Source organism: Salmo salar, unplaced genomic scaffold (genome assembly GCF_905237065.1).
Source record: "Salmo salar unplaced genomic scaffold, Ssal_v3.1, whole genome shotgun sequence".
Lineage (NCBI taxonomy): Eukaryota > Metazoa > Chordata > Actinopteri > Salmoniformes > Salmonidae > Salmo > Salmo salar.
Window position 1 is genome coordinate 93,591 of NW_025549499.1, and position 12,611 is coordinate 106,201.

A 12,611-nucleotide genomic window follows, 5' to 3' on the forward strand; every position below is an offset into this window, starting at 1 on the left:
ATAATAAAGGCTGGAACGGAGCAATTGGAATGGCATCAATCACATGGAAACCATGTGTTTGATGCATTTGATACCATTCCAACTATACCTCTTCAGCCATTACCACGAGCCCGTCCTCCCCAACTAAGGTGCCACCAACCTCCAATGGTTGACATCCATACAAGTGTTAAACTCTGATTTTTACCACAACATAGTACACATCCTCTATACTGTAAATAAAAGCCTAAATATAGGTTCATTTTGCTGGGGGGCAATGAGGAGATTTGGGATCTTTCCCTCAAGCGTTTCCATGGCAATTCGATTGTTTCGGTCGAGTTCCATTGACCTCTTTACAGCATCTTTTCAATGCTTTGAGCCAAAGCCGAAGAGACTCCTCGTCCTTAGGAGGTGGCTGCAAATCAAAAGGCGCCTCACAACTGCACTGGCTCCTCAAAAAAGTTTGGGGGTCAAACACTCGTGCTCCATGAACAGCTTCCATTTCTGCCAATTACCGTGGCAACCCCTTACCCATAAAATGACCATTTTATGTTTGTAAAGTTGTGAGAAGCGATACTGAGTTAGTTAACTAGCTCCCAACTATTGGCCGGAAGTACTTAACCAGAAGTCACCCACAAAAAAACATAAACAGACCCCGCCCATATTTCCAGAGATAATGAGGTGAATAGGACACAATATGGATGTTTGGAGGGTTGTGGGTAATTCCGTCAGCCAGGGGATTCCATTCCAGAACATTGAGAGATGGAACATTCTGCAACGTTCGTTGACTGATAATAATATATCTCACAGTTAACAAGTTCAGACCAGGCGGTGAGATTATTGCCTGATTTATCCTCTTACATCTAGGCGTTCCGCTAGCGGAACACCTGCTCCAATATCCAATGATAGGCGTGGCGCGAATTACAAATTCCTCAAAAATACAAAAACTTCAATTTTTCAAACATATGACTATTTCACAGCATTTTAAAGACAAGACTCTCCTTTATCTAACCACACTGTCAGATTTCAAAAAGGCTTTACAGTGAAAGCAAAACATTAGATTATGTCAGCAGAGTACCAAGCCAGAAATAATCAGACACCCATTTTTCAAGCTAGCATATAATGTCACAAAAACCCAGAAGACAGCTAAATGCAGCACTAACCTTTGATGATCTTCATCAGATGACAACCCTAGGACATTATGTTATACAATACATGCATGTTTTGTTCAATCAAGTTCATATTTATATCAAAAAACAGCTTTTTACATTAGCATGTGACGTTCAGAACTAGCATACTTCCGGAGGAATTCACTAACTTCTTGGGGCTATGTGGGACGCTAGCGTGCCACCCGTGGTGCACCCTATCAACAGCAGGTGCATTTCAAGAGCGGCAAATTTGAAACCAAATAAATGTCAAAATTCAAATTTTTCAAACATACAACTATCTTACACCATTTGAAAGATAAACATCTCCTTAATCTAACCACGTTGTCCGATTTCAAAAAGGTTTTACGGCGAAAGCATAAAGTTAGATTATGTTAGGAGAGTACATTGACAATAGCTGTGTGTAATGTTTTGTCAATTCAAAGACAGGGTCACCAAAACCATAAAACCAGCTAAAATGATGCACTAACCTTTTACAATCTCCATCAGATGACACTCCTAGGACATTATGTTAGACAATGCATGCATTTTTAGTTCTATCAAGTTCATATTTATATCCAAAAACAGCGTTTTACTATGGCATTGATGTTGAGGAAATCGTTTCCCTCCAATAACCGGCAGTCAAGTCAGCACCACAAATTAAATAATTAAAATTAGAAAACATTGGTAAAATATTATATTGTCATTTAAAGAATTATAGATTTACATCTCTTGAACGCAATCAACTTGCCAGATTTAAAAATAACCTTACTGGGAAATCACACTTTGCAATAATCTGAGCACTGCGCCCAGAAAAATATGCTTTGCTATACAGACAAAGGCCATGTTGGAGAGATCTAAAATCGAAAATACTATGTAAATAATCCATTACCTTTGATTCTCTTCATCAGATGTCACTTCCAGGAATCCCAGGTCCATAACGAATGTAGTTTTGTTCAAAAAAGCTCATCATTTATATCCAAAAAGCTCCGTGTTGTTAGCACATGATCTAAGCCAGCCGGACTTCTCGTCATGAACGAGGGGAAAAAATATATTTACGTTCGTTCAAACATCTCAAACGTTGTATAGCATAAATCATTAGTGCCTTTTTTAACCTGTTTAGGATAGGGGGCAGTATTGACACGGCTGGATAAAAAACATACCCGATTTAATCTGGTTACCACTCCTACCCAGTAACTAGAATATGCATATACTTATTACATATGGATAGAAAACACCCTAAATTTTCTAAAACTGTTTGAATGGTGTCTGTGAGTATAACAGAACTCAAATGGCAGGTCAAAACCTGAGAGATTCCTTTACAGGAAGTGGCCTGTCTGACCATTTCTTGAACTTGTTTTCCATCTCTATCATTTACTAAGGATCTCTGCTCTAACGTGACACTTCCCACGTCGTCCATAGGCGCTCAGAGCCCGGGAAAAAACAGAATGTCGTCATTCCAGCCCCAGGCTGAAACACATTATCGCCTTTCTCAAGTGGCCGATCAAGGGACACTGGCTTATGCGCGTGACCCCGACCGCCCCCGCCTTTGGGATTTTTTCCTCTGTTTGCCGAAAAGGAGATTCCCTGTCAGAATATTATCGCTTTTCTACGAGAAAAATGTCGTAAAAATTGATTTTAAACAGCGGTTGACATGCTTCGAAGTACGGTAATGGAATACTTAGAATTTTACTGTCACGAATTGCGCCATGCGCGCGACACTTCTTTACTATTTCGGATAGTGTCTGGAACGCACGAACAAAACGCCGCTATTCGGATATAACGATGGATTATTTTGGACCAAACCAACATTTGTTATTGAAGTAGCAGTCCTGGGTGTGTATTCTGACGAAGACAACAAAAGGTAATCAAACTTTTATAATAGTAAATATGATTATGGTGAGTGCTAAACTTGCCGGGTGTCTAAATAGCGAGCCCGTGATGCCTGGGCTATGTACTTAGAATATTGCAAAATGTGCTTTCACCAAAAAGCTATTTTAAAATCGGACATATCGAAGTGCATAGAGGAGGTCTGTATCTATAATTCTTAAAATAATTGTTATGCTTTTTGTGAACGTTTATCGTGAGTAATTTAGTAAAATGTTAGCGAATTCCCCGGAAGTTTGCGGGGGTATGCTAGTTCTGAACGTCACATGCTAATGTAAAAAGCTGGTTTTTGATATAAATATGAACTTGATTGAACAAAACATGCATGTATTGTATAACATAATGTCCTAGGGTTGTCATCTGATGAAGATCATCAAAGGTGAGTGCTGCATTTAGCTGTCTTCTGGGTTTTGGTGACATTATATGCTGGCTTGAAAAATGGGTGTCTGATTATTTCTGGCTTGGTACTCTGCTGACATAATCTAATGTTTTGCTTTCGTTGTAAAGCCTTTTTGAAATCGGACAGTGTGGTTAGATTAAACGAGAGTCTTGTCTTTAAATGGCTGTAAAATAGTCATATGTTTGAGAAATTGAAGTAATAGGATTTTTAAGGTTTTGAAAATCGCGCCACAGGATAGCAGTGGCTGTTACGTAGGTGGGACGAATTCGTCCCGCCTAGCCTAGAGAGGTTAACCAGAACATGAATAATATTCAAGGTGGACGAATGCATTCTCTTTTATAACGTATTGGAACGAGGGTACCCAACATGAACTCGCGCGCCAGAGTCTAATCGGCCATCACCGTTCCATGGCTCTTGACATCAGGCTGGTGACATCTAGTGGAAGCAATAGGAAGTGCCAAAATATTCCTCAGCCCCTGTGTTTTTCAATGGCATAGGTTTAAAGGTAATACAACACATCAGGTATCCACTTCCTGTCAGAAAATGTCTCAGGGTTTTGCCTGCCAAATGAGTTCTGTTATACTCACAGACACCATTCAAACAGTTTTAGAAACTTTAGGGTGTTTTCTATCCATATATAATAAGTATATGCATATTCTAGTTACTGGGTAGGATTAGTAACCAGATTAAATCGGGTACATTTTTTTATCCAGCCGTGCAAATACTGCCCCCTAGCCCCAACAGGTTAAGCTTGGTACAGAAATACAATTCTATCACATTAACATCAGTACATAGCATCTCAATGTATTACAAATAGCTTTATCCTTATTAATACATTCTATACAACCATGTGGATGCAAGTCTCAAGGCTGAGGCTATTATATAAACTGTGTTATGGTAATATGGCTATATTGTCTCTTCTGAGTATCACAAAATTGTACCAAGCGGACCAGTTCGTAGCTGGATTCTTCACCAATCTTCCATACCTTCTCCAGAACACAAATGTCGCTTGGCTCCCCAATTCTGTGAGTTGGAAGAATTTCCTGTGTCTCTCTATGGGCCATGTGGCAAGAGATTCTCCTGGAATTTTACCACTCCTACACACAGGGACTGGGTGGGGGAAGGTAGGTTGGGGGATGGTGCAAGGGGGAGGGGGTCAACTGTCCTCCCTGTACTCAAAGAGGCCAACGTCATGACAGTATGCTAGTTCTGAACATCACATGCTAATGTAAAAAGCTGTTTTTGATATACATATGAACTTGATTGAACAAAACATGCATGTATTGTATAACATAATGTCCTAGGAGTGTCATCTGATGAAGATCATCAAAGGTTAGTGCTGCATTTAGCTGTGGTTTGGGTTTATGTGACATATATGCTTGCTTGGAAAATGGCTGTGTGATTATTTATGTCTATGTACTCTCCTAACATAATCTAATGTTTTGCTTTCACTGTAAAGCCTTTTTGAAATCGGACAATGTGATTAGATTAAATGTGATTAGATGTGATTAGATTAGATTAGATTAGATTAAAATGGTGTAAAATAGTTGATTGTTTGAGAAAATAGAATTTTGGTATTTTAGTTGGTTTTGTATTCGCGCCGTGCGATGCCATTGGCTGTTTTCTAGGGGTTCCGCTAGCGGAACGTCTGTCCTCAACAGGTTAAGGAAAACGACCACTTTATATATCCTCTTCTAGCAGGAAATGAGAACACATACAAACTCAGATCTCAATCTTGTGTTATGCTAACACTAGCGAAAATTAGAACCAAACATGGAAAAAAGTCCTATTCATTATTCAGCACCTTGATCTTTGGAATGTCCTCCATTGGAGGAGTTCAAAGGTTAAATAGATTAACAGGTTATTGAGACATGTAGCTGTTTCTAGTTGTCAGCCCATGTCACTAGTTTGCATTGACTTATTTTAAGCCCCCGTCCCCACAGGAGACCTTTTGCCTCTTGCCAGGCCGCCATTGTAAATAAGAATTTGTTCTTAATTGACTTGCCTGGTGAAATAAAGGTTAAATAAAGATTGTCCTAAAAGTGCAATGGAACCAATAGCATAGTCCCAAAAGTACAATATAACCAATAGCACATTCCTAAGCATACAATGGAACCAATAGCATGGTCCCAAAACTACACACTCCTTTTCAAGCTAAAAAATTGATAGCACATCTCACATAGTTCAATGCATATGACAGCATTATGTTTCATCCCACCACTCACCTTTAGCCTTTCCAAGGTGCAAGTGGACACATTGGGATTCTTGAAGTTGACAAAGGCACATCATCTCTCTTGTTGAACTCCCCTCTCTCCACTGGGATTCTCTGCCTCTAACCCTATTACAGGGGCTGAGTCACTGGCTTACTGGTGTTCTTCCATGCCGGCCATGGGAGGGGTGCGTCACTTGAGTGGGGTGAGTCACTGACGTGGTCTTGGGTTGTGCCGTGGTGGAGATCTTTGTGGGCTATACTCGGCCTTGTCTTAGGACGGTAAGTTGGTGGTTGGAGACATCCCTCTAGTGGTGTGGGGGCTGTGCTTTGGCAAAGTGGGTGGGGTTATATCCTGCCTGTTTGGACCTGTCCGGGGGTGTCATCGGATGGGGCCACAGTGTCTTCTGATCCCTCCTGTCTCAGCCTTCAGCATTTATGCTGCAGTAGTTTATGTGTCGGGGGGCTAGGGTCAGTCTGTTACATCTGGAGTATTTCTCTTGTCTTATCCGGTGTCCTGTGTGAATTTAAATATGCTCTCTCTAATTCTCTCTTTCTCTCTTTCTTTCTTTTTCTCGGAGGACCTGAGCCCTAGGACCATGCCTCAGGACTACCTGGCATGATGACTCCTTGCTGTTCCCAGTCCACCTGGCCGTGCTGCTGCTCCAGTTTCAACTGTTCTGCCTGGAACCCTGACCTGTTCACCGGACGTGTTTGTTGCACCCTCGACAACTACTATGAATATTATTATTTGACCATGCTGGTCATTTATGAACATTTTAACATCTTGACCATGTTCTGTTATAATATCCACCCGGCACAGCCAGAAGAGGACTGGCCACCCCTCATAGCCTGGTTCCTCTCTAGGTTTCTTCCTAGGTTTTTGGTCTTTCTAGGGAGTTTTTCCTAGGGAGTTTTTCCTAGCCACCGTGCTTCTTTCACATGCATTGCTTGCTGTTTGGGGTTTTAGGCTGGGTTTCTGTACAGCACTTTGAGATATCAGCTGATGTACGAAGGGCTATATAAATACATTTGATTTGATTTGATTTGATACTCTCTCTTTCCTCACAACTACAGTACATAACCTAGATTTAGAATGTAGAACGTTGATACTCTATCTCCCCTCATCTACAGTACAAAATAAAGAATTACAATGTAGAACTCTGATACTCTCTATCTACCCACAACTACAGTACAGAACATAGAGAGTATCAGAGTTCTACATTCTAATTCTACATCCCCACAACTACAGTACAGAATGTAGGAGAGGAAGGGAGGGAGGTGACCACAGTCAAAATACAATGCATATAGGAACAGGGTGCTATTTGAGACAGCCTATAGAACCTATAACTGTAGGAATATATACCGTAATTTCCAGACTATTGAGCGCACCTGAATATAAGCCGCACCCACTGAATTAAAAAATATATATTATTTTTAACATAAATAAGCCGCAGGTGCCTACCGGTACATTGAAACAAATTAACTTTACACAGGCTTTAACGAAACACGGCTTGTAACAAAAATAAATAGGCTTTAACGAAACATGGCTTGTAACAAAAATAAATAGGCTTTAACGAAACACGGCTTGTAACAACAACAAAAAAAAATTCAGTAAACAGTAGCCTACCAAGAAAGTCATTGGTCACTACCTTCCTCCTCCTGTGCACTGAAACCACTGAAGTCATCTCCTTTCAAAAAAAATTTTAAGCGGGAAAAATCCATATATTAGCCGCGTCATTGTTTAAGCCGCGAGGTTCAAAGCGTGGGAAAAAAGTTGCGGCTTATAGTTCAGAAATTACGGTACTGTGGAATAACCAGAATTAAACATACTCACCAAAAGGAGTCCTGAGGAGAGGAGAGGTCCACCACTGGAGTCCAGAGGGAAGGAGAGGTCCACCACTGGAGTCCAGAGGGAAGGAGAGGTCCACCACTGGAGTCCTGAGGGGAGGAGAGGCCCACCACTGGATTCCTGTGGTGGGGTCTGGTAGTGCAGTCTGTATATACAATGTCCCTGTGGTGGGGCATGGTAGTGCAGCCTGTCAATACTATGGCAGGGTATGGACAGACAGACAGACAGACAGACAGACAGACAGACAGACAGACAGACAGACAGACAGACAGACAGACAGACAGACAGACAGACAGACAGACAGACAGACAGACAGACAGACAGACAGACAGACAGACAGACAGACAGACAGACAGACAGACAGACAGATTTAAGATGAGGGAGGATGCAATATTTTTATGAGCATGGCCTTATTTCTATCACAGCATTTTGGATGACTGTCATTCAGATTCCATTCACCCAGCTCAATGTAACATCGGTATTTTTTAGCTACTACATGTCATGATACTCTAATGTTCCCTATAGCCATCATGTGGTTGTTACAACCTAGCCTATGAATGAAAGTTTACAACGTAGGTGCACAGGTCGAGAGAAATTGTAGTAATCAAGGTGACAGACAGTGACACATTCAATACTGCCTTGCACACTCTGGCCTGCATCTAGCTGATCTAGGATGTAATCATTCGTCCAACAGTTGCAAACAAGAATTTCTCTTCGACAAATTCAGGTATATTTATCCCCATTTTGTTCTGTTTGCTTTCGTTTAAATAACGTTTTTCAACAGAATCCGTGGAATGAATACACCTCTGATCACATTCAAACACAGTTCACTTTCAAAGCAGACACATAGAAACAACATGATCACATTGCCCATTGTGGAACTCCTTCTCGCATCTCTGCACTACACTCCTCTCACCCCTTCACTTGTGGACTTCAGTGCACAACACATCAGCTGTCTGTGAGCAGGAGAAAAAACCTTTCCAAGCCAAACCTTCATATCATGACTGCTAACGCTACACACAGCCTACATCATTGTTACCATATTAGCTAATGTATTGTCAACATAGCTACTAGAACTAATGCGTTAGTAAACATGCTACAATCATGCAGTACAGTGTACAGTCAGCAAGCAGTTTAGCAGTTACACCGGTGGGCCCACATGGCAATAAATTAATAAAACCAAAGGTTTACCTTGACTTGGAAGAGTTCCAGTGTTGGATAGCCATAGCCAACTAGCTAACATACCATCCCTCTCTGTTTGAGACGGTTATTTGAGTAGGCTAAACTAGCTAGCTGCATTAGATGCTGGCTAAGTAAGTGAAAGTGAAAAAATACAACAAAATAGAGTTTGCTAGCTCTCTCCCACTCTCTCTTGATTCTCCTTCATTTTTAAAGAATTGAATTTATTCAGAACTGTTCATCTATTGACTTTCTCTTTGAGTCAACTATTCACCACATTTTATGCACTGCAGTGCTATCTAGCTGTAGCTTATGCTTTCAGAACTAGATTAAATATCTGATACTTTGATTGGTCAGACAACATGTCAGTTCATGCTGCAAGAGCTCTGATAGGTTGGAGGACGTCCTCCGGAAGTTGTCATAATTACTGTGTAAGTCTATGGAAGGGGTTGAGAACCATGAGCCTCCTAGGTTTTGTATTGAAGTCATTGTACCCAGAGGAGGACGAAAACTAGCTGTCCTCCAGCTACACCATGGTGCTGTTGTAGACCTTCATTGCAAAACAGCTGCTTTAGTGAAAAGAAATACTGGCCGTGCTTATACAGCTGAATACCCTTCACTGGAGGAGCACACAAAGGGTTAAACATTGTCATTTCAGTAAATATAAATAATATTTCTGAGGTTAGTAAGACAACTAAGTAACACTGCCTCTGTGTGTGTGTGTAATCAACTAGTCATCAAGATTGTATCGTTTGAATCGGCTATGTAGTGCTAGAGTAAAAACCTAAATGTGCACCACTTGGGGTCCCCAGGACTGAGTTGAGGAAACGCTGGCCTAACCACTCATGGTTATGTGGTTCAATGCCGCCATCATGTGTCTAATAGGCAGAAATACAAGAAACAAGAGCTGAGTGGAAATAGTTATGAATCAATGTATTATTAGTTGAAATATTCTATGTATTTATTGTCTTAAATTTTGATGTTATTTACAACGTGATACTTATACTGTATTGACATTTATTTAACATATATAAAATACGTAGTTATGAAAAATGTGATGACAAAACAAGTGATATCATGACACTGAACAATGACACTGAACAATATAGCATTACGTAATATACAATTATAATTAATATAAAATGTAAAAAACTGCAAATGTATGTAATGTACTGATTACATGTTTTTAAATAAAAAAAACAATATAGTATCATGTAATATGAAATATAAAATGCACAATAATGTCTGACAGCAATACAAAGTAAATCATCACTAACCACATCAGGAGAAACTTGGCCCAAGATCTAAAAATATTAAAAAGCTGTTATCAATATTATCTATATTAGTTGGTGAGGAAAGTAGGACTATTAATGTTATAAATCCCTAAACAGCAAAATTCCATTGAATAAGATCAGAAATATAATCTTAAACTATAGCTAGTAAACAGATTAGTATGGAAATTGAAAAATCCCATTGAAAAAAAGCAGAAGCATAACCCATCCCATTTAACATCAATATACATAATTATCATAATGAGAAAATAAAAAATATATTCCAGCATTTACTCAAAAGCTAAAGTTCATGGTCTGGAAAACCATCTAGATGTAATAGCAAGAGAATAGAGGTGTGAGGCCTGGCTTTGGATTGGAACAGTAGCTCTTCAGTCCAGCTTCTGTGGTGCTTCTCTTCAGTCCAGCTTCTGTGGTGCTTCTCTTCAGTCCAGATTCTGTGGTGCTTCTCTTCAGTCCAGATTCGGTGGTGATTCTCTTCAGTCCAGATTCTGTGGTGGTTCTCTTCAGTCCAGCTTCTGTGGTGATTCTCTTCGGTCCAGCTTCTGTGGTGATTCTCTTCAGTGGGAGGGTCCCCTCACATTCTGAAAGAAGATACTGAATTAGCAATTTACACTCCCACTAAAATGTTTATGGACACACACACACACACACACACACACACACACACACACACACACACACACACACACACACACACACACACACACACACTCACACACTCACTCACTCACTCACTCACTCACTCACTCACTCACTCACTCACTCACTCACTCACTCACTCACTCACTCACACACTCACACTCACACTCACACTCACACTCACACATACACATACACATACACATATACACATATACACACACACACTTACTGCCAGGGTGTCATAATCTGGTGACCTGGTCCTCATGTTCAGAGCTGTGTACATGTCACTGTTACAGTCAGGACGGACACACTGTGGAGAGAGAGAGAGAGAGAGGTAAGGTACACCAGGTCCTGGTGTAACTGATAGCATCACCTGTGTGTCTGCTGTGGCATCACTTCCTCCTGTGGATCTCCTGTAATGAGGGACAGAGTGAGTTCTGCTCTCTACTGACGTCTAGTGGAAGTTGATATGTTGCTAATACAGTTTAGCAGTAATAAATACATTTATGAATGAATTAAGTTCATAACAAATCAGAGTGCTAAGGTGAAAGAATAATACAAACATCAATTTTCCCTTCTTCACCCACCTGAACCACATGAAGCCAGAGGAACAGAGTATGAGAACCAGAACAACCACTATGATTCCTACAGCTGCAGTCACAACTGAGGTCTGTTTCCCTAAAAGATCAAATGGATGTTATGAGTACATGTTATTATGAAGTGAAAATGAATATACAGCAATACAGGACATTAATGCATTAATGCAATACTTGTATATATAAGACTATGTATAGGTATAAACCAAAGTGTAATAAGGCAAACTATGAGAAGATTACCTTGAAACATCATTTCTTATTGAACATTTTGTATTGAAGTATTGAAGATATAACTTTACCTGCTACAATGATCATCAGAGCTGTAGAGTTCATAGATCCTCTTCCATTCTGGGTCTCACAGTAGTATTCTCCTCTGTCCTCAGAGCTGATGTTAGTGATGCTGTAACTCTGTCCTGATGCTTTTGGTGAGGTTACATTCTTCTTGTACCAGGTGTATTTGTCCACAGGTGGGTTGGCATCACTGCTGCAGGTCAGAGTCACTGAACTGCCCTCCACTATTTCACCAGAGGGACTGACTGACACTGAGGTTTTCCTTGGACCATTTGGTGTTGAAGATGACAGAAAAAGTAACAACTCATATAACATGTAAGGCACCAAGAGATTATGTAAATTAGTATATATTAGTATATTACACTGACATGTAGAACCATGTATTAGAGAGATGATGTAAATTAGTATAGATTAGTATATTACACTGACATATAGAACCATGTATTAGAGAGATGATGTAAATTAGTATAGATTAGTATATTTCACTGACATGTAGAACCATGTATTAGAGAGATGATGTAAATTAGAATAGATTAGTATATTACACTGACATGATGAACCATGTATTAGAGAGATGATGTAAATTAGTATAGATTAGTATATTACACTGACATGTAGAACCATGTATTAGAGAGATGATATCAATGACTTTCACTTTAGATATATCAACACCCCATGTAATCACATCTGACAGTGAGAGTCTCTTCTGGAGAGAGGATTCTCTCAAAGCCTTCTACAGCACAGGAGTAGTTCCCTGCATCCTCACTACTGACTGGGTCTAGGATCAGACTGTTATAACTGCTGACTGGGTCTAGGATCAGACTGTTATAACTGGTGATTGGGTCTAGGATCAGGCTGTTATAAGTGCTGACTGGGTCTAGGATCAGGCTGTTATAACTGGTGACTGGGTCAAGGATCAGGCTGTTATAACTGGTGGCTGGGTCTAGGATCAGACTGTTATAACTGCTGACTGTGTCTAGGATCAGGCTGTTATAACTGCTGACTGGGTCTAGGGTCAGGCTGTTATAACTGGTGACTGGGTCTAGGATCAGACTGTTATAACTGCTGACTGGGTCTAGGATCAGGCTGTTATAACTGGTGACTGGGTCTAGGATCAGACTGTTATAAGTGCTGACTGGGTC

General features: G+C 40.3%; 1 protein-coding gene across 1 annotated transcript; it reads right to left on the bottom strand.

The window, feature by feature from the left end:
- Positions 1–10,443: 10,443 nt before the first annotated feature.
- On the bottom strand, positions 10,444–11,784 carry LOC123738319 (B-cell receptor CD22-like). The gene is made up of 3 exons (XM_045713384.1): positions 11,478–11,784; positions 11,170–11,260; positions 10,444–10,495 (listed from the first exon to the last, which is right to left on the bottom strand). Exons 1-3 carry the CDS (start codon positions 11,782–11,784, stop codon positions 10,444–10,446), a joined length of 450 nt encoding a protein of 149 aa, XP_045569340.1.
- Between the last annotated feature and the right edge of the window lie 827 nt (positions 11,785–12,611).